We start from the raw sequence: 27,133 nt of genomic DNA, 5'->3' as shown, positions 1-27,133 counted from the left end.
TGTGCATCCCACCCCTGCTTCGTTTAGGAGCGTCCAGGAAACTCCAGCTTAGGGGTGCTCAGATGCTGGCGACCGGTTAAACGTGGGTTTTGGAGTCAGACAGACCTGGGCAAGTCATTCATCGCATCTGAGTCTATTTCCTTCTGACCTGTATTAGATGATTACGGTGAAGTTTTTTTTTTTTTATAGAAATGGATACCAAATGACTAATCTAGTAAATACTGAATTGCTACTTTCTGGCTGCGTTTCCTGTAACCATGATGAGGCCACGCCATTCCTACCGGAGGAGAGACGGAAACGCTGACACTGGACCAGCTTGATTTGACCAGCTGAGCACCAGGCAGGGGAGTCCGCGGGGGCCGGAGGGTCGCCCGAGCGGCGCGTCCTGTGGTTGGTGACGCAGATAGGGTTCAGCATCTGAGTGGCAGGCACGCCTGAGTCCAGACACACCTCGGGCCGTGCGCGGTGCCGCTGATACTCATCCCGACCTACGGGCGGGATGCCGGTGAAAGCGAGACAGCAGCTGAAAAACCCGCAGTGCGAAGTGAGCGACAGTCGCTGAGGCACAAGCTGGCCTTGCCGCCGGGAAGGAGAGGCTCGGCCTGGGTTCGCGTCACAGGAAGGCTGCTCCGCTTCCCTCTCCTCGCTCCTGGAGGCCGGGCGGCGACCTGCGCCGTCCAGACGGGCCTCTGCAGCAGGGCGCGCAAAGCACCCATTCGCTGCCCCCTGGGGCTGGCCCAGCAGTGTCCGTCATCTTCCCACTCAGACGCAGGATCTCCGAGCCTTCAAAAATCAGACTTTGTGCCCTTTCCGTAAGTGAAGGATCCACTCGGTCCCTTGAGACTGGGATGCTCCAGACAGACTCTGCCTTCTGCAGTCGGCACTGAGGCTGGTGTCTGTCCACTCTGCCTTTCCAAGTACTCACTTTGTAATAAGTGGCCTTTTAAAAAATTACACATATGCCCTTCAGCAAATAAGTCACTGCACTGAAAGAACACGGTTTTGATCTGCGTGCTCTGGGCCAGTGTGGACAGCGAGGAGGATGAAGCAGCCCGCACGGCCGTCCTCCGCACTCGAGAGGAGGGCGACAGCCGGCTGTGGGGGTCGGACCTGGGCGGGGGGCGGGGGAGGTGCCTGTGCTGAGCGCCCCGGTCAGGCACGGCCATCTCGGGACGTTCTTGATGGGGAAGCGGGCGCAGAGCCCGAGGACGCTTTCCCAGACCGCTCGTCAGTCAGTCTGTCCGGGTTTAGGGCAGGGCGGGCCTTGGGTGGGGAGGGTCCTGTTGCAACTCAGAGCGCCCCGCGCTAGAAGCTGCCCCCAGCCACCTCGAGCACCGAAACGCGCGGGCGACTCGAGGCGGGTGGCCGTGGCGGGCATTCTCCGAGCGGACGGCTCCCCGTCGGCTCCGGGCCGCTGCACGTGGCAGTGCCGGCGCCGGCGCTCCGGGTTAGGGCCTGTGACATCGCCGTTCCTGGGACTCTGCAGCTGTTCGCTGGGCGCGGGCACTGGGCAAGATCCGCAGTCAGCCGCCTGTGGCAGAAGCCTGGGCGGAGTGGCCACGGGAGAGCCTTTCTTCTTTAAATGACCGAGGTCTGCAGTCGGGACCGAGGCTGCGAAGTCATGGAGGCTGGAGTGGTGCCCTGGCCACGGGCCTGGCCGCCCGGGCGCCACCAGCGCTGCGTGCACCGAGCAGGCTGGGCCTCGCCTGCGCGGTGACCGGCCCGCGGGCGGTGGGAGGGTCGGCCTGCCTAGGGCTCCTCTCCAGCCGCGCTCCGCGTTTTAGCCCCCGTGGTGCCCTGCTGCCCAAACCCAGAGTCCAAGCATCAACGAGGAAACACCCAGCCGGTGTGCAGGGGCCGCTGATCACCGCAAGCGTGAGGACCCGCAAACGCCTCCCGCAGACGCGCCCCTCTGCACCGACGGCGCGAGCGCGGGGCACTCACCGCAAACACCCGCTCTGGGCGGCCGCGCCGTCCGCGTAGTGCTTCAGCGCGAGCTGGAAGTCCCGCGCGTCCTCCTCCACCACCGCCATCTGACGCTGGACAAGCAGGATGTGCTGGGAGGGCAGGCGAGGCGGCGTCAGCGCGACAGGGGGCCCTGCCCGCGCGCGCCGCGGCCCAGCCCGCCCTGCAGAAGGCCCAGAAAGGCCTGACCAGCCGCCCTACCCGCGCGGCTGGAAGCTGTAATGCCGGCAGGACGTTCTTCTTGCCGTAAAATCCTCCCCAAGTGACTCTGATGTGCAGCCCGGCGAGTGTACACAGTGCACACCTCCAGCTCGTCCCTGGGTTACTCTGTGACGCCGGCCATGTCGTGAATATCATTACAACCAACCAAATTTCACAAAGTAATTTGGTCACTTCTGTATTTCCAGAGGTCCATAGGGACTCCCTACTGCAGGCTCCGCTCAAAAGCAGTAGGCGGAGCCTGCGTGGGATCTCAGGGTGGTGGGCGGAGCCTGCGTGGGATCTCAGGGTGGTGGGCGGAGCCTGCGTGGGATCTCAGGGCGGTGGGCGGAGCCTGTGGGGGAAATCTCAGGGCAGCGGGCCCAGCCGCTGCCGGTAACAAATCCACTGTCCGCACACATTCCGCTTGAAGACTTTCTATCTGCCTACAGGCTTCGCATCGTACCTCGATCTCAAGCCCAGTCCTTTCCTCACCAAGGTTGGCAGTGAATCATGAAAGTGCAAAAAGATTTGAGGGTGAATCGAGTAAGTGCAAACAGTAGCAACAACAAAAGAACGATTTGGATTATGAGGAAATAGCTGCAAGAGACCCCCAGCCATGCCGCGGCAGAGCCAGAAGGAAGTCGCTGGTCGCCCTTTCCACGTCCTGTCCGCAGCTACCAGGTGCTGAGCGCCCGCCACACCGTAGGCACTACGTCAGGCACCGCACCTATCTAGCAAAGGTTCCTGCAGGTAAACACCAGGCGCTGGCTCTGGGTGCACTGTGATGGGTCAAAATGCTATTCTTGCCACCTTAGAGTTTAGTAAAGAAAGAAAGAAGGTTTCGAAACGCTATCTAAGGAATAATTTTAGGCATAGTTACTACATGTAAATTATATGTCCACTAACTTTTTTTGACAACACTATCACCAAGTACATCTTGATCCCAGTCTTAAAATCTTTTGATTGTTTAAGCCTTAAAATGACACTTGAGCCCCTGAACTCCTATGAGTAGGAAGCAGGCTGAGTACTGCATCCCCCTGCAAAAGAGAATAGTTTCCAACAGGCATTTCAGATGTGGTCGTGGAAGACTATGGGCCAAGGAGACCTGCAAAGAGGCTCAAAGGACACCAGAGTCCCCAGAATGGAGACCAGCGCATCACCACAGAATTGGCTGCACTGACAGACGCCACCCAGCACGGATCCATCGCTGCCGTGAACCAGCGGGTGATGTTTCCTATTTACGCCTTTTCTGAATGGCATGTCTCAGTCTCTGTCTCTCTCTGCGGGGGTGGGGGGGGATTCCTTCTGTGTGTATTCCCAAAGAATATACTTATTTTTGCCTTTACACATGACTGAAAATAGTTAAGGAATAGCCTTTCCTACTTTTAAATGACGCTGGCTCCTGACTACCTCGCCCCGGCCTGTTTTTAAGTACAGGTTTGCACCGTTGAATTAGCAGTGTCATGTGGGTTGATTGATAGATCTTTTAAAACTGCCATTGGCCTCTCTCTTCTCTCTCTGACCAGAGAATGGGACCATCTGTTTCCTTGGACAGTGCCTGTCGCCCACGGCCAGTGAGAGAGTCGTCTCACAGCAGGGAATTATTTAAGGACAGCCATCGTCTCTCCCAACAGTGAACAAGCTATGTTCACTTTCTTGGTGAGAGTGCAATTTTTCCTACGTGCAAACCTAAGAGATGACACAGATGTGAGTCTGCACAGACGGACCTGAGCGGACACCCAAGTGGGCCTCACGCCCCACGGCGTGGGCAGCGTCTGTGGCGCCCGGGCACGTGCGGAGTGGAAAGTGCTCCCTGTCTTTGCCCTGCATCCGCGCCATGGAATCACGAGACCTAGACATCCAAGGGGCTTAGAAAAGTGGTCTGTGAGCACCTGCTCAGTGTAAATGCAAACATCCAATTTCCCCAAACACGTGGGCTATAAATATTTGCCTCAAAATAAAGAAAAATAACGAAGCATCGTGTGTGCCGCTGTTTGATTCAGTCACTAGCTTTTTGTTGCATTCAGTGAATCACTCTCCATTTCCTTGCACCCTCCACAGGTCGTTCCCACTGTGGATGGACATCTTTTCCCCGTGTTCCCTTTTCTGTTCCCTTTTCTCCAAGTGTCCATTTGTCCTTTGAAAAATGATTTCTGAGCATCTCCGAAGCACCTGGCCCAGCCCAGTGCTGGCAATGCAATGCCCAGGACCGAGTCTCAGCCCAGGTACACGCTCGTCCTGCAGGGCTCCCCAAACGTGCACACGCTGCGAGCGGAATGCCGCCCTCTGCACCGGTCACGTTCACTCAGTTACTAACAACCCATCCACTGACACAGGCATAACTGCATTTTGTACGCGTTGCACGCCAGCTGCTCTCACAGAAGCCCTGTGCAGGAGGCGTTAGGGTTCCACAGATCACAAGCTGAAAATACCTCTTAGCCATCCAAAATGAAATATGCCCATGGATTACTTATACTTTTTAAAATTTTCTCTGAGATGGTAACTAATTTTGAAGAAACTAAATGTTTCCAAAGTACGTATTTCTAAAATTTTGACTTAGAAAAAGTACTTACAGATTTAGTGTTCCCTTCAATAACTTCTTCTTCCAGTGGTTCCAGTTTGAGGTCCTTCGGTTAGAGGGAGAAATGGGGGCGGGGAGACCAGAAATTAATGAAAAGAAACACCATGTATTTGAGTGGCAGCTTTTTTATGGCTAGTACTGAACCAAAAGAATACATTCTCTGAAAGGAGATGAAATAATTCCCGATTTTTAAAACTGAGCTGTTCCCGTGAAGACTCTCGCCCATCGGATCGCCTGCGAGGAGCCGTTTCAGAGACGCAGAGTCCACTGAGGCCGGTGAGAAGCGCTGACGCGAGGCGCTGCGGCAGGGACGGGGCGCGGACAGCAGCGCGGGAAAGCGGGGCGTTGGGGCCACTGCCGCAACACGGCGAGGCCCGGTGCCAACTCGGATTTGTTAAAAAGCGCATCGGCAGCGAACGGAAATATTATTAGCGTTTCCTCACGATGCAGGACGACTAGAAAACCCCGAGGGTTTGTGACGATCGTCCCCAGGGACGCGAGCGCGGCCTCCGAGGTCTCGGCTCTGAGAACAGGACCCCAGCGCAGCTGCCGCGCGGAGACTGCGGACGGACGGGCGGGTGGGCGCGAAGCAGGTGCAGCCGCGAGGCAGGTGCAGCCGCGAGGCAGGTGCAGCCGCGAGGCAGGTGCAGCCGCGAGCCCAGACCGCGCAGCGCCAGTGGCTCTAGTGGCGCCGCCCAGCCGCCCGCGGGTTCTCGCCGCTGCGCCCTCTGCCCCAGCGCCTCGCCTCCCGGTCTTCGTCTCCCTGGCTCCTTCTGGCCTGTCGCACCTCAGAGCCACCTCCCCAGAGCCCCCTTCCCAGGTCGCCCGCGTCAGTGTCGCCCCATCTTTTCCCTCGTAGCACTTCCCACCGTCTGACGTCACCCGTCTCGCGGGTTTACTGGGGTTTCTCTGTCTCCCCAGACACTGAGGGCCCTGCCTCCGCCTGTGCTCAGCGCTGGTTCCCACCACCCGGACAGCAGCCGGCCTGACGCGGAAACCAGGCAAATGCCAGGGGCATGAGGACGACTGACCGGTGCCCCCTCTGCCGGCCCCTGGCGGAAGCGACCGTGCACCATGCGCACAGAGCAGAGGGGACAGTGGCTGCCGGCAGGGGTCCCCGGCTGCTGTTCCCTCACAGCCGCTCGGCACCCTCTTCAGTTCTGCCTTCTTCGACCAGGGCTGAGGAACCCGAAGCAAGCTGTGTGCGCTGCACCCTTAATCACACCCCTCACACGGGGACGTCCTGCGGTCTGGCGTCACGCTTAGGACTGCACGAAGAACCAAGACGTTCCGTTGTTTTCTTAAACATTAAAGATGTTTTCTGCATATTTCAAGCAAAACATGAGATATAATCTCAATGTTTTGTCGCAAACACTCGTAAAGGCTGAAACGGAAAGAGGAAAAGCCTGCGGAAATCTGCAGAAGTTTCCAGAGCCCGCATCTCAGTGGTGCCGGCTCGGTCCACAGGGCAGGCGGGATGTGCCCACAGCAGGCACCCTTCCTTTTCACGGGGAGCTAGACCCTGGTGCCAACCACGGCGGGACCCAGACAGCCAGCCAAGAAGCGACGTGCGCTCGGCCACGGCTGGGTGGTTTTCTCTAAAGACGCAGCTGAGCACAGAGCGCGCGTGGAAGACACGGAGCCTGGGCCGCTTCTGCGCTCACGAAGGCCGCTCACGCTGAGCCCCACGACCCGCACGCTGTGCCTCCGGCAACCCTCAGACCTGCCCCCCAAACCCAACGCTTCACAGGAAGGGAGGGAGAACCGTTTAGAAAAGAAAGAGACATGACGATGCTTTGATTTAAAGTGGGAAAAAGCTATGATCTATGTTTGAGCTATTCCTTTAAAAATAACTATATACATTTAAGACGCCAAATAAAGACAGGTTTGCCAAAAACGATTTAAAAAAGAGATACGTGTGTTCTTTAAATGAACCCAAATTATTTAACAATTGCGTCCAGATGTTGTGATGAGCTTGGGTTTCCCAGCCAGGTTCGTGGACCTTCGGACCTCCCGCCCCTGGCCTGGGACCCCGGAGGCTGCACTTCTCCCCGGAGTCTCCGTCCCCGGCACCTCCCTCCTTGGGGTCTCTGCCCAGGAACTGGGCGACGTGAACCAGATGGATGCTGTGCACCGAGCGGCTGCCGCTCCCCGAGGTCACGGGCCCTGGACGCGGCCCTGTCACGCCAGCCCTTCTCCGAGGCCTCGCCCACCCCCAGGGCATCCCCCGTGGACGTGGCTCTTCAACCTCGGCCTGTGGGCCCGACTTCTCACCATCTAGTGTCTCGGTTTCTGCCCTTGTGTCTGAAACGAGCACAGCCAACGAGGGACACCTTGTCCCCTCACCTGACACGCTACCTCCGCCTGTCGCCGCCTGTCTCCCGGCCGAGACCCACCGTGCCCAGGAGCGGTCCTGACCCTCTCGCTCCGGCTCATCAAACCTGCCATCTCTTTTCAGTCACTTAATCCAGGCCCCTCCGGCCTGGTCCCGGGGGCTCCGGGCTACGCCAGCTTTGACTTCCCCTTCTCTCGTCTGAATGCATTTTGTGAGCCTGCTGTCCCAGATCCTATCGGAAGGACTGTGGCTTCTGTCACTTATCTGCGGAAAAGTAGCAAATGCCTCCACTGCGTCCAAGCCCCAGTCCAACCCTCGTCTGCCACCAAAGGCCGTCTGTCACTCGCCTGCCACGTCCCTGCCAGCCGGACCGGAGCAGCCTCTCCAGCTGCTGCTTGCTGAGTCCTCACTGCGCCACAGGGGACGCTTGTCAGCTGACCAGCACCTCCTCGGCTCCCATTCACGGCTGTCTCCCCGTTTCAGCGCGGTGCCCTGCCCCCTCTCCCTGACGAGGGGCCAGCATGGGGCCAGCAAGGCCGCGGACCCTCCTCACATTCCTCGCTCACCTAGACCGCTGCAGTTACTGTCTCCGGACTGGTCCTGAGTCCAGGTCTCTAGGCTGTCTGGTGATTCCGTGAGCACTCCCATAGCCTTCCAGAAAATTCTTTTTGATTAAAGAGGTAGTTTTAGTTGCTTGCAATCAAAATTCTTAGTCGTCATCATTTTTAAGGTCCTACTTCAGCCCTCCTGCCACACAAGGTCCGGCCTACACAACCCACTGGCAGTGACCACGGCCTCGAGTGAGCTCCTGCTCCCCCCGCCCCCCGTCACGTCTCAGCCATGTGGCCATCGCTTCCTGAGCACTGACGAGCACCGTGGTTCTGCGCTACCACAGGCCTGAAAACACCCAGCTCGCTGTTTTTGGCATGTAGCTCACAGTTTTGGGAGGCAGACCTCACGGGTCGACTGGGTCCTGCGGAGCCAGCGACGGTCTCAAACGGAACTGTCCCTCGCATGGTGCCTGGCATGCACAGGACGCCCTCCCCTGCCCGCAAAGGCTGCCTCCTCCAGCAGAGCCGTCTACGGGGATGTTACCACGCCGTCAGACGGCCTGGCACAGTGTCAGTGAAATGCAGCACACACCCCGACGACACGGCATCACGCCCCAGCTCACCTGGTTCCCGTGCTCCACGTGTGCTACCTCTAGGCATTGAGAGTGCGAGCTCATCCTGCAGCGTCCCACACAGCCACCCCCTGAATCACTGTGCAACGTCCCCAAGACACCAGCCAGGTCACCCACAGAGGTGCCCACAGCATCATGGACAGCCGGAGTCAGACAACACGAGAGCCTGATGCAACCTCAAGCCCCATGTTCCGGCTCAAACACGACTTGGGCTGGGAGTGGGCAGGGTGGGGATGGGTTCGGGCTTCTACGCTTGCTTAGGAAGAAGCCCAGATAACCACCAAGCGCCACGCACAGCATCGCTGGGATCCTGCCTGGGACTCCATCCCGCGGGGTGGCCGCGGACCCGGGCAGGGTCTGCGGGAGGCGAGGGGACAGGAGGGGACAGGAGGGACAGGCGGGGACAGAGGGAACGGGCGAGGGACGAGAGGGCAGGAGGAGCTTGAGGGAAGAGATGGCGAGGGACCAGAGGAACAGGAGGGACGAAGGCGGGGACAGGAGGAGGGGCAGGCGGCGGGGCGGGAGGGGGCGGGAGGGAGGCGGGGGAGGGACGGGAGGGACAGGCGAGGCACCACCTTCCAGCCTGTCGATCAGCCTCTGGAGTCTGTCGATCTGGGTCGCCCACCGGCTGTCCTCTTCTAAGAAGCCTGGGGAGTCAGGAGGGCAGCGTCACACTCCACACAGGGCAGGAGAGCTGTCTCGGGGTGCGGGGCCGCCGACCAGCCCGCAGCGGGAACACGCCCCGAGCGCTCCCTGAGGCGCTCGCTCCCACGCGCCATGCTTCCCGGGGCTCGCTCCCACGCGTCTGTTTTTCATGGCATCATCGGTCCGACCTCTGACATTCCGAGTGACAGATCCTGCTGAGACACTGTGACCACAGCACGAGGTGGTCGGTTTCTCTTTTGAACGCAGCAGAGACAGCATCGGTCGGCCATTCCACACTCCCTGCTGGGGCAGGGGGATCACAGCCCCGACGACAGCGAGGTACAAACCGTCACAAGCTAAACGAGGGCTCAGGCACGGTGGCCGGCGTCTCCTCCAGGGGGATGAGCCTGAGGGTACAGGGACACTGCGCCGCGTCCGGACGCGGGCCGAGCGTGCAGACTCCAGAGCCTGCTGAGCTCGGTCGAACGACCTGACTCCTCCGGCCTCAGTTTGCTTGTTTTTGAGGTGAGAATTGTAACATCGCCGGCCGCAGAGTCGTCATCAGGACGAAACGAGAACACGTATGTCCACACACACGCATGTGCACGCCGTACGTGGCGCACGCCTGGCACACACACACACACGTCTGCACGTGGCACCGGGCTCAACACCACAGCAGCCCTGAGCCGCCGCCGCCAGCGACACCCAGGTGGGGCCCTGCAGTGCGTCCTGGCGTCCATGGGTCCTCCACTGTGACTCGGAGCCTAGTGCTGCCACTTGCTGGTCGCGTGGTAAACTGCAGCCGTCCCTGCCTCGTCCCCTCACGAAACCTGCGTGTGCCGCCCGCGCCCTCCACGTGGTTCCCGGCGGCGCGTGCAGAACGAGCAGAAGCGCTGTCCAGAGCTGGGCGACTCTGCCGCCCACAGGCCAAGGAGCCGCCCCACATGGTCACCGATCCCAGGAGAGCCGAACCCAAAGCACGGCCTGGAGCCACGTCCCGTGAGGGCACCCGGACCCCAGTCAGCCAGGGACCCAGAGGGGAAACCGAGGACCTGCGTCTGTGATCTCTGCAACTCTGAGCTGTTTGCTCCACAGTAAGAGTGGACTAATGACCCACCTGACCTCGGACGAGTCACCTCGCTTCCTGGGGGGTGGAGACACTGACACCCATCTCACACACTATTAGGGTAAAACAGGGCAGCGCTCAAGGTCACTTCCAAGTCTCTCAAGCACGTGTGACTACAGGCTTTAGTTAGTGAGCTGATTTTCAAAAACATTAGCTGAAGATTCACTTGTGCTAAAACCACGTGCTCAAATGCTAAGCGCACATATACGCACACGCGTGTGCACATGCATCTGCATTCTCTGATGCTGAGCAGCGCAAGTGTGCATATTCCAGATTGATATTAGAGTAATTGTAAACAACATGGTTCAAATGTAACACCTAACAATTACTGTTGTGGCTCACGTCCAGGGAACCCTGAAGAGTATCACAGACGTCACGGCCACCAGCTCTGCCGTTAGCCCGATGATGAATGGGAACAAGGCCCCTTTCCTGCTGGGGACCGAGACCGGCCGGGCCGGCTGGGGGCCGGGGCACTGAGGGCTCTGTGGAAGAGGTCCCCACGCCCACCCTGCCCGCTCCCACCTGGCAGAGCCCATGGCAAGGACCGCCACCCTTCTCTCGGTGCAGGACTCAGCCACGGGTTCGGACGGCAACCCCACACCCGCCGTTACAGACGCCTTCTAGACAGCGGGTCGACGTGCAGAGACTGAGCTGGCCCCGAGGCGCGGCGCACGGCTGCCTTACCTGGGCTGCTGGCCACGAGCTGCGGGCCGCCGGGGGAGAAGCCGCCGAACCTCTGGACCCGGCGCCCAGACCGCCTCCCCGGCCGCTGAGTGGACAGGACCTCCGGAGTGCTCGGCCCGCGCCTTGAACAGAGAGGACACTTCTTCACCCAGGGAAGGGGCCCCAGCACCCCGCGTCCGCGTTCTGGGGGTCCCTGCTCTGACCTTCTCTCTCCTTTGCTTTTTCTGGAATTACTACTTTTCAAGTATTGGGCCTCTTGGACTTAACCGATAGTTTTCTTGTTCTTTCCCATTTTTCATCTTTGTGGAAACGTCATCACACCTCAGAGGTTTTAATCTCCGCGGTCATAATTTCCAAGCGGCCCTCACTGAGCTTCGCGTGTCCATCGAAAAAGTAGCATCCCGTCCTTCCTGCGTGAACGCGGTGTCTTCTCGCTTTCGAAGGGCACTGCGACTTCCTTTGGAAGTTTTCTGCTCAGTGCATTAGTTCCTTCTAAGCTCCTTTTAGTCTGTTTCCCTTGTTCCCCTGCCCGTTCGGAGGAAGGACCTCGGCGGGCGACGGGAATCTGTGTGTGGGGGGCGGCCTCTGACCCGCGGCCTCTGCAGAGAGGCCCAGCTCGGCCTGGCAATCAGGCAACGCGCTCTTACCCGGCGGGGGCTGTGCGCCTGGTGCCAGAGCCTGGAGCAGAGCGTGCAGGGGGCTCACACGTCACCGAGTGTGCAGACTTTCACGCTGGCCTCACTCTTCAGCGCTGTGCCCGACCCCCAGTCGTCCAGGTGAATGATGCTCTGTTCGGCTTCCCCAGAAAGCGCAGGTCGAGCGGCTTCCTGGGGGCTGGGGACGTGGCCTGTGGCCCTGGGCAGCGCTGTCCACAGACCTGCAGCCCCCCCACTGGGGGTGGGCCGCCCCTCAGCGCCTCCAAGTCAGTTACTGCTGCGCCCCCTCCCCACGGTCCCTCTGCCCTTTGGCCCCTCTGTCTTTGTGGGTTTAGGGCTCCTTTTTGCCCAGGCATTTTTAAGCCTTTTCCCATTTAGGAAAAAAAAAAGCGCTTGTTGCCAGTGTTCATTGAACACAGCGTGGGAATGCTGTGTTTTCTACGGTTTGACATTTTCAGCGATTGAGAATTACTATATTTTGTAAATGGAAAACCACTACCAAAAACAGAATGCTACAAATAGAATGATGTCATTTGTTTCCAAAGGCTGTCGCTATGCTAGAGCAATGGAAAAATAATAATGAAAGTGAGATATTTCATGGCAGACTGTGGGGGTGAGGTGAGGGCTGCAGTCTGCGAGTTACCTCGGTGCACGGTGCAGCCGCGAGAGCTGCCAGGCAAACGGGAAGTGGGTTAATGCCATTTTTTGAAGGGTTTAGGGAGAGAGCAAAAGAAATCATATACGTTTACTCTCTCATCTTTAATGGACGCTTCCTATAGATTTTCTTGTGGCATAAGAAAATGAATTTTCTGTGAGTTTTGGTGGTCGCAGGAGTAGGTGCTTAGAGCAGTCCGTCTCTACATTCAAGCTGAGAGAATGCACCTGAATTTTATCATCACGTGCAGGCAACATGAAAGCCTCTCTCTACTTCTAAAATAGACAACCCTCGAAAGAAGAAAAAAATAACGTCCAAGCCCAGAAGGAACGAATCCTCAACCTGGATAAAGCAGAACTTTGGAAAACACAGTAAACTTGCAGATTCCATTATAAAGAAGAAATTCACATACAATTTGACCCACAGCTTGTGAGGGAGAGAATTGTATGCAGGTGGGCAGGGTCCCCAAGCCCCAGGCCAGGCCGGGCTGCAGAGCAGGAGGTGAGTGGCTGCAAGCCAGTGAGCGAAGCATCACGTGTCGTCACCGCCTCAGCCCCAGAGTCTCATGGGAGCTCCAGTCCCTGGTACCACCAAGGTTGGGGTATAGAGGGAAACTTCCATATCGTGGAACTAAGGCCAGGCAGGAAGTGCTGAGGACGCCGCCTGGAAACCTCCCTCTCTGGCGCCCGGCTGCACACACACTTCTCTGCGGACTGCTGTTCTCACGTGAGCAGACACGGACGTTCTGCCCAGCACCATGTGCTGAGGCAACCCTGCAGCCCGGGGGACGCTGTGCGGCCCCTCCCCGGGGCCGGCAGCGGGCTGAAGGGCTTCTCAGCACTGTCACATTCCAAGGAGTCTTCACACCCCTAGTTTCACAAATATGAACCCCAAAGTCATACTGATGCTGAAGGTGAAGCACATTGTGACAGCCCGGGGTTTGCGGTGGCGTCACAGCTGCACCCTCCATGGGCCGGGCTCGTGAGTCCTCCTGTGTGATGAGGACCGATGGATGCCTGTGGCACGGTCTGACCTCTGCCCGCCGAGCTTGCTCCCCACCCCAAACCTGACCGCCTACCACGTGAGATTCACGGCCCTGAACCTGGGTTCACGACGTCTTCCCTCCACTGACAGCTGCCGACGACAGATCATTTTGAGTGCAAATGCATCCACGTGGCTCGGAAGACCTTTCTCAAGCCCAGATGCCAAGGAGGTTGGTCTCCTCGCTGCCTCAGGACCTTGTCCACTGCCCCTCTGGTGCCAGGTGGAGGGCGACAAGGCAAAGCCCTCGCCATCCAGAGACTAAGTCTGATGAGAAATACACAGCCAAGGGACAGAGACGGCAGGCGGCCGTGGGCTCCCCAGAGGAGGTGCTGCTCAAGCAGTGACCAGACCAGGGGAGCAGCTGGATGAGGAGCAGGCTGTCTGGGAGGGCGGGGAGATCGCCCCTTCAAACATCGGCTGGGGTGTCTCCCCGGGAAGCTAGTCTCCTGCTTGGCATCATGGGAAAGAATCAGCCAGCACCCCCTCTGGTTTGCATATTCACCCCCGGGGAGGGGCATCACGGGTTTGGGGCGGGATTGGGCAGCCTTAGGTGCCTCAGTCTAATACTACGCGCTCCCCAAACTGACACAGTAATTCCCGTTCTCCCAAGCTGTTTTTGAGCAGAAACCTAGAAATAACAGATTCATTGGTTCTTGAGCACCTTCTATTTCTCATAAATGGTTATCGTGCTCGTCACACGCAGCTGCTCCGCAGCTGTCGGCCGCGGTCACAGGAGTTCGAGGCTGCCTGCGGCAGTTACCGCACGGTGGTGAGTGCGGAGCGCAGTTCACAGCGGTGACCACGGAAACCGCCCACAGGTCAGGCGGCAAATGACTGACTCTAAAAAAGGAGAACTCTTTTTATGTCCAAAAAATCTAAACAAAAGAAACAGCATGCCAGCCTCCTTTTCTCCTCGGGAACGTGAAATCGGTTGCACTGTGCTTCAGGACGCTTGGTTACCCCTGCTCAAGCCCGGGGGGCTGGGCTGTTGCTCCTCTGAAGCTACTGGTTACACTCTGCCATCTGGCATGGAGTCGCCCAACGCAGTGAAAACGGGACATTTATCACGTGAAAATGCTGCGCAGACCCACTGAGCAGTGCGCAGCGCGTCTCCGGGCCGCGTGAGCTCGCAGGCTGTCGCAGTGCAGGCTTCTTTGTTGGAATATGGTGCAGCTCACGCACCTGCAGCACCCTAAACGCACGGGTGAAAAGTCTGCTGTTTTCCTGAGCTGTCCTAATAATTATGGACGCATTCATTTGTTTAGAAAAATCAGCCCTACAGAGCAGTCTGTTATTAACCTGTTCAAAAGCTTACTGTGTGCTTCTTCCTAATTTAAAACATCAAAGTTAGATAAACCATATCTACAGGTTTAAAGTAACATATGCGAAAACACGCTGCATAAGCAAGAGTTTTGTCAAGCTCTTCTCTGAATAATGACAGATCAAGAAAGCACCAACTGTGGACTGAGTTACCCTGACATCTGCTTGCATCTGATTCAGGTTTATCTTTGACATCAGTGCCTTTATTCGCACGACGATCATAACATCGCGTTTATCTCTCCATAGCATCTACTGGTAGCATTGGAGTCTGAAATCTTTCCCCATCGTTCACTCCCCCCATTTCCATAATTAGGCTCGCTGAATTCTGGGGCCCCCATGAGAGCCTGGTTCACTTCACCAGGAAGGCTTTCTCGTCGTTTCCACATTTTAAAATTACACGTGAGCAAGAGGAGCTCAAACGTCGGCGGGCCCTCCGTGATGCCGCCTTCCACCCCACGGTCCGCGTGGAGCCTCCTGCCATCCGCGGTCCCCTGGCGATTCGCTTACCTCTTCTCCATGGGGTTTCGCGCTTCGTACCCTGCATTACCGTTTTGGTGTTCGTGACACTAAATAGACTTATGAAATAGACTTCAGCTAAGACTCAGTCAAACGCGTCTCATGTTCCCTGTGCCTGCAAGTCTCCCCGTCTGCTATCGTCTCAATTAAACTTCGTCGACTCAGTGGCGACTGAAACAGAACAGTGTTTCCCAGAGGCAGCATGAGGTGAGCACTCAGGGGCCGCCGCAGCCTTCTGCTTAAGTCTATGCTTTCTCTCTCGAAAAGTCCCTTTTGACGTGACCACCTTGGCAGAGTAATAATTTTTGTATTAAACATCCAGTTAAAAAAAAAATCTGCTCCTTCTCATTTAGTTTTCACGAGTTTGAACACGACGGCGCTCACTGTTCTGCCACACACAGAGCCATGAGAGACGCAACGCGGGCACATTGAACTTGCCTCTCCTGACGGGTTTGCTCCTCAGTGGTTTCCATGGCACATTCCAGAGAATTCTGCAGAGACTGCAGCTGACTCAAGGTCTCCTTCAGTAAAAACCGAGTTACAAACTGCTCCAAGCTGGACGCCTCTTGGTAGTCCTAAGGTGACAAACATGTGCCGTTAGAGGCTCCGCAGGGAGAAGTAACTGAGAACGCCCTCCCCCCACGCCCCACTCACCTCCGCTTCACCCCGAGAAGGAGAGACGGGGAGGAGGGACGACAAGGCCCGGGGGGCTGGGGCCGGGATCCGCCAGCGCCAGAAGGAATGACTGTGTGGCAGAAAGGACCGGAATAGCTCCCCTCCCAGTGCCCCTGCCCCACGACGAGGGGAAAGGCCACAGTCCGACAGAGTCACGGACCAGACACCTGGAAAAGGCTGGAACGTGACCTGCAGTGGCTCTGCCTCAGTGCAGGTGGCCGAGCCGTCCTGCGGCCTCGTCGCCGGTACACGCGGCCACGGGTCAGCTGCCAGCTCGCTTCCCTCCTGATGCTGGGTCAGTGGGACCCTGGAGCCCAAAGAGATCGTGCACACGTACCTCACACTTCAGAACGCGTCGGGCCTGGAGCATCGACGCTGTTCCTAAACCTGCCTCTGCCCCTCGCTCAGGAGGCCGCGTGGAGCCGCCTGCACCCAGACGGCCCAGGCCCACGGCAGACAGAACAGCCGCCTCCGCCAGCTCTGTGTACGCAGGGTGGCTCCCGAAGGCGCCGCCGGCCGCTCGGGCCCTCCGAGTGTCAGGGAGACCGGGAAAACGGAACGGCAGGGGCGTGGAGGCACCGGCACCGGAGCCCCCGCCAGCCGTGGGCCAGCCGGCTGCACCTGGCTGCACGTCTCGGGGGGCCCAGTACGTGGGGGCGCTGCCAAGGAAATGGTCTATTTGGCTTCGACCCTAAACTAAATGATCTTTTCATGGTCGGAAACACGAAACTGAGAAGGGTGACGGTGGCAACGCAGCGTCAGGAGTCACGTGTGCCGGGAAGTCACAGGGAAGGCCGTGGCCCAGACGAACGAGGCTCGGCGCCCTCACCTACGAATCAGACCACAGCCTCCGGTGCTGCCATCAGCTCTAACTCAGGAAACACCCGATAAGAAGTGCTTTGGAGCCGGCAGCAGAACCGCCGAATGCCACAGAAAACCGTTTCTTTCCTAATGTGAACCTGTAAAAGGTTTCGGTCAATCGTCGGCCTTGTTCTAAGTTCATTCTTTCCAGGTGAACGACAGAAAATTTTCTAATTGACCACATTTAATGGTCTTACTTAAAAATCAGATCATTTAATGCCTTTCAATTCCACCTAAGTAACCATAAAACAAAACATGACATGCTCATAGTGACTGGAGGGATTTTTGGTGAGTTGATTGAAGCTAAAAATTATACAAAATATTTAATTTGCTTGTTATTTAATGGCAATAAGAGTTTCAAAAGTTATTTCTTATGTGTTGTTTCTTTTTTTTTTTAATCAGGTGAAGCTTTGCTTTGAAATGAAAAGGAAATATGATGATAGAAAAAAAAACATGCTTGGTTCTTTCCCCCGTCAGTGCCGCTTTCTGAAGCACATTTTTAAATAAAATGTATTAAAATGACAAGAAGAGGCAGCCGTGTGGGTGGAGGTGATGCCCCGTCGCTGCGTCTCCGTGTGCGCTGTGACCAACAGCTTCGCGCCCGTCTGCGGTGTTCGGCCCTGTGGTCTCGCGCGGAAAGACCTCGGCGACGTCACGGTGGCACTCGGGGACGGCCACCCTCGGACGGCTGGTGGCTCCGCGGTGCTGCTGCAGCCGATGCTCCGCTCAGACGTCTTCCCCGCTGCGTGCGCCGTCCTCAGGAGGACTCTGAGGGGGCGCTGGGAAGTGGTGTGACCAGCCGTACCCTCGATGGAAATGTGGGTGCCTTGCTGTTGAGGGGGTGGCGAGTGACTGTGTTTTCTGCGTCAATCGTGAAGGTCTGACGCTGTGCGCCGCCCACCGACGGGGAAGGGAAGGCCGCGTGCCTGGACGGCGCGTCTGTCCCCGCTGGGCTCGCACGGCCTCTGCTCAGCGGCCTCCCTCCCCGACCCGGCGGCTGGCGTCCAGTCCCGGGGCGAGGCCCACTCCCGTCCCCTCCCGCGGTGCTGGGATCTCGCTTCCGTCCCCGCCCGGGGTGCGGATCATTGTTTCGTGTCCTAATCGTTGTTTCTTCTCCCACCCTCGGCCAGGCCTCGGGAGGCGAAGAACCTGTCTTCATCATGCCGGCCTTCGGGAAGCCCGGCGCCACGCCCGGCACCAAGCCCAGCCCAGCCGCTGCCCCGTGCTGCTCCGGGGGCCGCCTGGAGGCCCGGGTGTCCGAGGCGGTGTCTGAGCTCTGGGACACTCTGGGCCTCCCCGCGTCCGGCTTGCTGGGCCTGTGGGCTCTGCAAAGAAGGGCAATACACATGCTCGTAACAGACGTTGGTCCTCAGCTCGTTTTCTGGGCGGTTTGTTAGCCACCTTCCCTTCTCTTACTCCGACCCCGAGGCTGAGGGCTGCGGACGCGGGTGGCAGAGGCCCAGATTTCCGATCCTTTCCTCAGACACGCGGATGTTCTCTCGGAAGGCAGTGAAAAGCAGCAGATGGAAAATCAAACAGAAAACAAGCTGGGAAACATCAGAGCCTGGCCCTTTTCATTCTCAAGACCAGTGTCGGTCGTGAAGGTACAAAAGGGACCTCTGCATGCTGGGTGCCCAGGACACTGAGGTGTTGGCCGAAGGCACGAGTTCCTTTGAGCAGAAGCTAGAACTTGAAAGACTGGCCAAAGGAACATCTGCTAATCTGAGAAAGCAGAAAAAAAAGAAAAAAAACACCTGACGGACGGTATCACATACCCGATTCTGCCTCTTCTCAAACGCAGTCTGGTCCTTGGCGTGTATCAGTAAGGGACCCATGCGCTTCGTACTCACGAGGGCTCCGGGGACGAGGGCTGCATACCCCCGCGGCACGAAGGCAGCCACAGGGCCGCTCACACGAACGGTCAGCCGTGTTTACAGAGCATGTACCACGTGTGGCCCTCGGCCGCAGTTTTCTGGCCACTGACATGGGCATTAGGCATCCGAGGCAGCTGACATCAGGAGAGACGGCCGGACGCAAGGACACAGCGGCAGCTGCAGAGTGGCCGTGGCCGCACGAGCCCCTGGGCTCAGCCGACAGAAACAGCGTCCGGGCCGGCACGCGACAGGGCGGTGTGGGGCGGCTGGACCAGGGGCCGCCGGGTCACCGCAGGGGGCTGCAGCCTCCCCCTCGTCCAGCTGACAGACCCTGCCTCTCTGAGCGTGGTCTGCGCGGGGACTTCCGCTCCGCCTCCCGGGTGGCCGGCCCCTTTTCTGCTGTTCGGGTCTATGTTAAATTAGTCTCCTGTCACTTTGGTTACAGTTTTCACACACCGTTTTCACTCTGCGGTTCTTTTTTGTTCTTTCTCAATGTTTTGGTCTTTCTTACACACTCCTGCTCATTTCTCACATTTTAAACCCCACCATGTGTTTATATGAATATATCAACGTATTCGCTATCTAGCTGATCATTTCAATGTATGAAGTTTTTGACTGTGTTGTTTTTGTTTTTTTCCATGTTATTTGCAAGATTAATATCTAAATTAAAGGAGAATTTGATTTTTTGATTACAGGTATCCCCCATACCACAATGGTATGAAACTAGAAATCAGTAACAGGAGGAAAACTGTAAACTTCACAAATATGTGGAACTCAACACACCGCTGAACAACCAACAGGTCAAAAAAAAATTTTTTAAATATCATGAGACTAATGCAATGGAAACACAGCATACCAAAACTTATGGGACGTAGAAAAACAGCACTAAGAGAAAGTTTATAGCGGTAAACACCTATGTTAAGAAAGATGGTAGATCTCAAAACAACCTAACTTCACACCTCAAGGAGCTAGAAAAACAATCTATGCGCAAATTTAGCTGAAGGAAGGAGTAAAGATTAGAGCAGAAATCAATGAAATAGGGGATAGAAAAACAATAGAAAAAATTAACAAAACTAAGAATTAGTTTTCTGAAAAGAAGATCGACAACTTAGCTAGATTATAAGAAAAAAAGGAGAAGACTCCACTAAATGAAACCAGAATGAAAGAAGAGACGCTACAGCTGATGCCAGAGAAACATAAAGGGTCCTCAGGGACGACTATGGAGAAGCAAGCAGCAACAAACTTAGCAGAAGTGGGTAATTCCTAGAAACATAAGACCTACTATGACTAAATCTTGACAAAACAGAAATCTGGGCAGGTCCATAACTAGTATGGAGATTGAATCAGTAGTGATAAACCTCTCAACAAAGACAGACCCAGGTCCAAAAGCCCCAGGCCCAGATGGCTTCGCTGGTGAATTCTACCAAATACGTAAAGAAGTAGTAACACCAATTTTTCTTAAACTCTTCCAAAAACCTGAAAAGAAGTGAACACTCCCAAAATTCCTCTCATGAGATCAGCGTTAATACCAAAGCCAGACAAAGATACCACAAGAAAAAGATAACTACAGGCCAATATACCCGATGAATGTAAATACAACCACCACCAATGAAATACTGGCAACCCAAGTCCGACAGCATGTTACAAGGGCCACACACACGGCCAAGTGGGATTACCCCGGGATGTGAGGATGACCCAACATACGAAAATCAACGAATGTGACATACCACATTAACATAATAAAAACTACAAATCGTCTCAAAAAAGAGTTTTAAAAAATTCAATACCCTTTCAAGACAAAAACTCAACAAACTTAAGTGTAGAAGGACAGCCACATATAAAAACCCGCAGCTGCCACCACACTGAGCCGTGAGAAACTGAAGTCCCTCCCCTTGGGGTCAAGGACGTCCACTCTCACCGCCTCTGCTCAGCACAGCCTGGACGTCGTGGCCAGAGCAAGTAAGCAAGAAACAAAAGACGTTTTCATCAGAAAGGAGGCAGCAAGGTGCACCTGTTCGAAGATAACGTGGTCTTAAATATAGAAAATGCCAAAACCTCCATTTAAAAAATGTTGGAACTAATGAGCAAACTCACTAAGGGCAGCATGTAAAATCAACATACAAAAATCAGTTGCATTTCTATATACTGACAAATCATCTGAAAAGGAAATTAAGAACACAGCCCCATTTAAAATAGTATCAAAAAGAACAAAATATTTGGGAATAAATTTAACCAAGAAGGTGAAAGACTTGGATGCTAACAACTATGACACTGATTAAAGAAATTAAAGTAGATACAAGACAAGGGAAGGGCAGCCCCTGTGCGTGAGTTAGGAGGCTGGGCATAGCACCCAGCCACCTACAGATTCACTGCAGTCTCTACTGAAATGCCAACGGCATTACTTACAGAAAGAAAACACAATCCTGTGAGTCAGACAGAATCAAAAAAGACCCTGAATAGCCAAAGCAATGCCGAGAACAACAAAAACCTCGTAATTTCAAAATATATTTTAAAACTGTAGTGATCAAGACGGTATGGTGATAGCCTAAGACTGACATTCAGTTGGAACAGAACAGGAGTAAAACCATGCAAATACGGGCAGCTGATCTCTGACAGAGTAGCCAAGAATACACGATGGAAAAAGGCTCATCTCCTGACAAGCAGTTTTGGGAAAAAGCTAGTAAAAGAATGAATTTGGATCCTGATCTAACATCACATACAAAAGTCAATTCTAAATAGACTAAAGACTTGTATGCAAGACTTGAAACTAAAGCTGCCAGATGCAGCCACAGAGAAAAGGCTCATGACATCGGTCTTAGCAATAAAATTTTTGGCCCTGATACTAAAAGCACAGGCAATGAAAAAAAAAAAAACTGACGAGTAGGACCATATCAGATGAAAAGGCTTCTGTACGGCAAAGGAAACAATCAACGAAGTGGGAGAAAATACTCGCAAGCCATATGTCTGATAAAGGGTTAATCTCCAAAATATGTAAAGAAGTCTTACAAATCAGTAGCAAACACTGATAACCTGAATTAAAAGTGGGCTAAGGACTTAAATAGACGTTTCTCCAAAGAAGACACATAAATGGCCAACGGGCATATGAAAAAATGTTAGGTGTCACAACATCAAGGAATTGCAAATCAAAGCCACAATGAGATTTGGCTATTATTAAAAAAAAAAAAACTGCAAGAGTTGGCGAGGATGAGGAGAAACTGGGCCCCCCGCGCATCGCTGGCGGGAATGGAAAATGATGCAGCCAGAGATTACCCAACGAGCTAAGACCAGAACCATCGTATGATCCAGTGGTGCCACTTCTGAGCGCCTAACACAAAAGACTTAAAATCATGATCTCCAAGAGAGAGCGGCATGCACACGCCCTGATGTGGAAACCGCCCGAAAGTCCAGAGACAGGTGAGTGGGTAAAAAAGCTATACAGACAGACAGACAGACAGACAGACGCATGGACACCGGCGTGTCATTCAGCCTTTTAAACGAGAGGAAATCCTGCGACGCGCGACGGTACAGATGAACCCTGAGGACACTATGCTGGGAGCCATAAGCGCGTCCCGGGAACAGGAAGACCGCACGAGCCCGTTCGCGTGCCGGGTCTGAAGGAGCAAAGTGCGGGACGTGGCTGCGGCGGCCGGGGCGGTCAGCAGGCTCTGGTCCGCGGCCACGGCCCGGGTGCTGCGCCGTGGGCGGCTCCCGGGCCCCAGTGCAGCGCAGCCCCGGTCAGCGACACCGCACCACGCGCATCGGCTCGCCTCTGCTTTGAGGAAAAGGGACCAATAAAACACGTGTCTTAGTCCCTGTATTACCGGCTGAATCTCCCTGTGGAAACGTAGCTGTAAGGTGCACAAGAGGGAGACTCGACTCCGGTTCCTGCGGCTGTGTAGATTAAAGTGCGTTCGTCCAGCAAACGCGTAGCGTTCACACACATGATGAGGCGGTGCCACCGCCAAGCGCCGCACACGCACAGGGCTTACCAGACAACGTCCTCGTTCCTCCATTAAGCGAATGCGACAACTAAAAGTCCCATTTGGCCCGAGACACAATAACAGGGTGTCTACAGTCTACTGACGTGGAACACAAAATTCAGTATCAGGAAGTCCCTGAATTCCACAGGCGACCAGCGAAGAAGACAGCACGGGACAGCGCAGGAGGGACCTCTGAATCCGAAGTCCACATTCCCAAAGGAGGGCCAGACAGGTTCGAGCCGCTTGCTGGGGATCACAGGGCCCTGCTAGACCAGGCTGGAGCCCCCCGCAGAGAGAAGGCTGACCTGCAAAGCCTGCTGACCTGTGTCCGGTGGGAGCTCCTCCCAGGGGAGAGGCAGGTCTGCCTCCTGAGGCCCCGGGCACAGAGCGGCACCCCACAGCTCGCTGGAAGGGAAGCAAGCAATTAAAAGGGAGGAGTCGTCCTCAAAGGGCCCCGAACTTCTCTCTGCTGGTGGCAGGCACGAAGTCTAAAACCCTTGAGCCGAGACACTTAAATCATGTCAGCCTCAGGTTTTTCTCAGAAATGCTAACCGCCTCGGGTGAAGAGTTACCAAAACCTACGCTGGAATCAATATCTCCAGGCTGCCGGCTATTTCATTTATAATTTTCTACTTCTCTTTCATATTTGGGATAGTTTCTCTAAGCTCCACTTTGACTGAAACACTCAAAAACCTTAATAGTGAAAGGTAAAATTTCGATTCTAGAACAAATACAAGTTAGTCTCTCTATCCATCAGTCTATTTTTCATAACTGAAATCAGAACATTCAAATATTCAGAATGATCAAAGTATTTACATTACTGAAAAAAAATCAAGAAACTGACAGCAAAATTCATTCGGTTATTATATAAACAGCAAAAGCAAACGTCAAGTGGGCTTTCGGCACTAGGGAAAATGGAGAGACTATGAGACCGTGTTGCAAACTTGCCAGAAGCTTCGACTGTTTGTCACAAAAGGATTCACTTCGATCAGAGGCTGAGCTACTCCCCTTTGCCATGGCAACGGCTGCAGAATCCGGTACCCGGAGGCTACGGCCGTAATCGCGGTTCTGCTCAGAGGCTGCTCTGTGCTAAGAATTCACATGGAAATTGGAAAGCAACTACTTTGAATATTTCTACCCAATTCTGAATAACACTTTTCGCAACTCCACTGTCGGGTGTGTGACTATGGGCTTTCCCGACCTGTCCTTTGGAGAGAGACTTTCCAGGTGTGAAAGCCACGCGTCACCTCCTGAGGAAGCACGGGCCGCGGCCAGGCAAACCGCAGACCAGAGGGTGAAGAGCATGTCACGCAGCGGGGAAGTCACCTCGTCCTGCGACGATGACGGACACGGAAGGGGTTGCTCTTCAAACCACCCGACTGCGCACAGCCCCTGGTCGTGGCCGCGGTGACTGCCACCCGCGGCTCCTGACAGTGCTCGGTGAAGCAAGCCCCTGAGCGAGCGAGCGCCCGCACCCCGGACTCCGCACACACCCGCACCCCTGCCGCAAACGCGATCGGCCGGGCTTGTGAGAGCGCCGTGTCCGTAAGGTCGATGAACCCACCCATACTGTCCCTAGAGCACTGGGGCTCAGCTTTTCGCTTGTCTGTGCCTGAATCGTTCTGTTGTGCGTTGAAACGCAATGAGCTTCTCAAAGAACAGGGGTTTTTGTTTTGTTCTTTAACGTCAGACGGTGTCCTTCAGCGAGGCTGAAGTGCGGTGCGCTCGGATGGTCGGAGACAATGCTCAAATCTATCACCGTGCCACATAGGATGACCCAGAGGGAGCCGCGGCCTGTGTTCGGCACCCACACGCACTGCGCAGCCCCCGCCCCGGCCGCGGGAGCCGGGCCAGCGCTGGGCAATGGGCCATCGGGACGGTAAACGTGATCCCTGACAGAATTGCAGAGTGAGTTGTGTTCAAGTCCAAAGAAACTCTTGCAATGTGTCACTGCTGGCCACACGGGAGCCCAGCTCACGCACGACTGCAGACCACAGGAGGGACCTCCCCAGACGCGGCGTCACACCAGGGGCCACGCGGGAGGTGTGGGTGCCACGTGCCACACGTCATTTCATTTTAGACTAAACCATTCAAATAAGGACTGTGGCTAACTAAATACTACTATCTTGTTTGCAATGGAAAACACGGAAGGAAAAAGACAACTTCAACCTGATAATAACTGATGCGTGTCGGATCTGAGAGTACAACACAGACCAGTTTCTAATCCTTTCCTCTGCGGGCAGAAGAAACGAGCCCTGCCCAGCTTGATTCTCGTGAGAGGGGGCGCAGGCGGTGCTGCACGCCCCCAGAACTGTGTTCACCAACCGCTCTTCCCCTCGTGTTTCCTGGAACGCTGCAAAGGCCGATTCCTCGGAAACGGGGCTGCAACTTCACGAAGGCCACTGTTGTTCAGAGCTGCACCCTTCCGCAGAGCAAGCCAGCGCTTCTGTCTAAACGAAGCGTGGATGCTGTACGCACAACTTCACGAGGCAGAAAGTTAACTCCCAGTTTCTATTGAGAACATACGTGGCCCAGCCAGCGAGTTAAGAAAGATACATTAGAAAGAAATTCGCGAAGGACACAAACAGCCATTCAAAACCACAGGTACATGGGCACCAAGCACAATGTCTTCTTACCTTACCTCTGGCTGGGTGGGGGTGCTCGGGCTGGGAGGACCTGTGGGGTTGTCCGGGAGTGGACCGTGTTCACACAGAGATAGAATTCACAGGGACCCAAGAGGTTTACCCGGGGCCTCTGTCACAGCTCTAGAAACTGTTGGGTTTCTTTTAAATCCTCTCGCCTCAAGATTATTGGCAAGACCCCTGCCCGGTACTTGTACACTCATTCACAGAACAGTAAATAAGGTGCAACGTGGCAAACCTGACCCCGTCCGTCAAAAAGCCATCGCGTCTCTGGACATGAATGGCAGCCTCTGGCAGAACCTGCCCCCAGCCTGCCTGCTTACAGGTCAAAGGAGAGCCGTGTCGGCAGACGCTTCTGCCCTCATTCTCTGTTGAAGCCCAGCTCGTCTTTGGAGCTCGCCTCCCTGAACTTCGATCTGACCGCTCTGTTAATACTGACCCTGCTTTTTTATATTTTTTTGAATGTCAAGGTTATTCACAGCCTATATCGATATACTGGCAATTAATTAAATACATTATGTGTTCACGCTGTTTTATTATTTCTGTTTTTTTTCTCTTCTGGTAAAAATATATATAGGATCTGTTAATGTTTTACAAGTTTGTATTTGTAGTATTTTGTGACTTAACTTTTTAAAAGTTGCATTTGGTATTATAAAAATTTATCTCGTTCCTTTAATACATGAGATTTTAAAATGTAGAGTCCTAATTTATTATGACCTTGAAGCACTGAAGTAGAATTTCAAAACGTATGTAACAATAGGCATAAAGTATAGCTTCAAAGTTCCGATGAGTCAGAAAGCTGATGAAGCAGAAAGGGTTAGTTTTTCTGGAAGACAGATGAGATGGGCCGATTCTTCCAGAAAGTGGCGCTGGATCTCAATGTTCAAGCCCATAACATCAGCAGAGGAAGATCAATGGCACGTCACAGGTAGAGCAAGATGACTGACCTAGTAACTGAATCTATGTGCAAAAACCAATCATTTCCCAATATTCCACAAATACTAAGTTAGGAATATGGAGAGGCAGACCATTTATAAAAGCGAGAAAAATGTCAAATCACCTATAAATCGATTTAATGAGACATAAAAGGAAGCTTGAATAAATGGGGAAATATGTATGCACCTTCATGGGAAGGCAGAGTATTACCATTCTCTTAAAATTACTTTATAAGTTTCATGCAAATCCAATAAGTATTCCGATGGAAGTTTCCCTCAGAGTTGGAAAAAAAGCTCTTATGAAACTACGTAGAAATGGTAAAACAAACAAGCAAAAGAGCCGGTGTGGAAAGCCGGCAGTGGGGGTAGACCTGCACTCCGCATTTCAGACGCCCGCATATCTGAGGACTGAGCAGCTGTGGTCCTGGCACTCGGTGAGGCCTTGCCAAGGGGAGGGACACGGACACGCGCCCGAGTGGATCCAGCAAAGGACAAAGGTGGCGGTTCAGGGCGCACAGAACGCACAGCACAGGAACAGTCACATGGCCATTCCGGGGAAATCAGCTGGGCTCCTATTTGGGGGCTTCTGACCCTTGATAAACCTACCCAGCCTCAGAAGGCACCGAGGGTCGTGCTTAGTGCTCTCGCGTACAGCAGCTTGTCTTTTGCAAATACTTCACGCTCCTAATAAGTGAAAAGCTCAGCATCCTGGGCTCGGCGTGGCCTGTAACTTGTGTTGCTTTCTAACTAGCTCCTTGACAACAGTCGACTGTTTTTAAATTGTACGAACTTCCCTTGTTCATACTTTGCTTACGCACCATCCATGTTTTGATGTCAGCATTTAATTACTAGTCCAGCATTTACTATCACCTCCTCTGTCCATAATCTCTTTCATGTGTTCTTCACACATTGCAGTAAGCTCTGGACACCTATTTGTTCATTGGCCTGAAATAAAATTAAAAGCAACTTTACCAGGGAAGCTGGAAATGTCCAGCCTTTGCTGATCCATAGCTGGACTCTGAAGAGCTCAACTGTTTCAAAGACCAAGTGAATCTAACACCAGAAATTTTTGCACCACGATGCAACTTAGAATTGCCTATTTGCAACATGTTCCACGTGAGACGACATAAACCTTAAATTAACAAGTTCAAATGAGGACTGGCTGGTCTAAATCCGACGGACTTTATGACAGCTCAGGGCCTGGTGGCTGCAGACAGACCAGAGGGAGGGACACCAGTGCTGCCTCGGGCTCACA

General features: G+C 54.5%; 1 protein-coding gene across 1 annotated transcript in view; it reads right to left on the bottom strand.

Annotated features, from left to right (window-relative positions):
- Positions 1-27,133, bottom strand: part of NECAB1 (N-terminal EF-hand calcium binding protein 1) — a 68,084-nt gene that overhangs the window by 7,365 nt on the left and 33,586 nt on the right. Inside the window, exons 6-11 of the mRNA XM_039877054.1 lie at positions 15,350-15,486; positions 10,721-10,842; positions 8,843-8,912; positions 5,912-5,918; positions 4,740-4,793; positions 1,945-2,057 (exon numbers count right to left, since the gene is read on the bottom strand). Of these exons, the coding sequence (XP_039732988.1) occupies positions 1,945-2,057; positions 4,740-4,793; positions 5,912-5,918; positions 8,843-8,912; positions 10,721-10,842; positions 15,350-15,486 (503 nt within the window). The remainder of the gene's footprint in view (positions 1-1,944; positions 2,058-4,739; positions 4,794-5,911; positions 5,919-8,842; positions 8,913-10,720; positions 10,843-15,349; positions 15,487-27,133) is intronic.

This window comes from Pteropus medius, unplaced genomic scaffold (assembly GCF_902729225.1).
Source record: "Pteropus medius unplaced genomic scaffold, Ma_sr-lr_union100, whole genome shotgun sequence".
Classification (NCBI taxonomy): domain Eukaryota; kingdom Metazoa; phylum Chordata; class Mammalia; order Chiroptera; family Pteropodidae; genus Pteropus; species Pteropus medius.
This window is presented reverse-complemented; position numbering and strand designations above follow the sequence as displayed.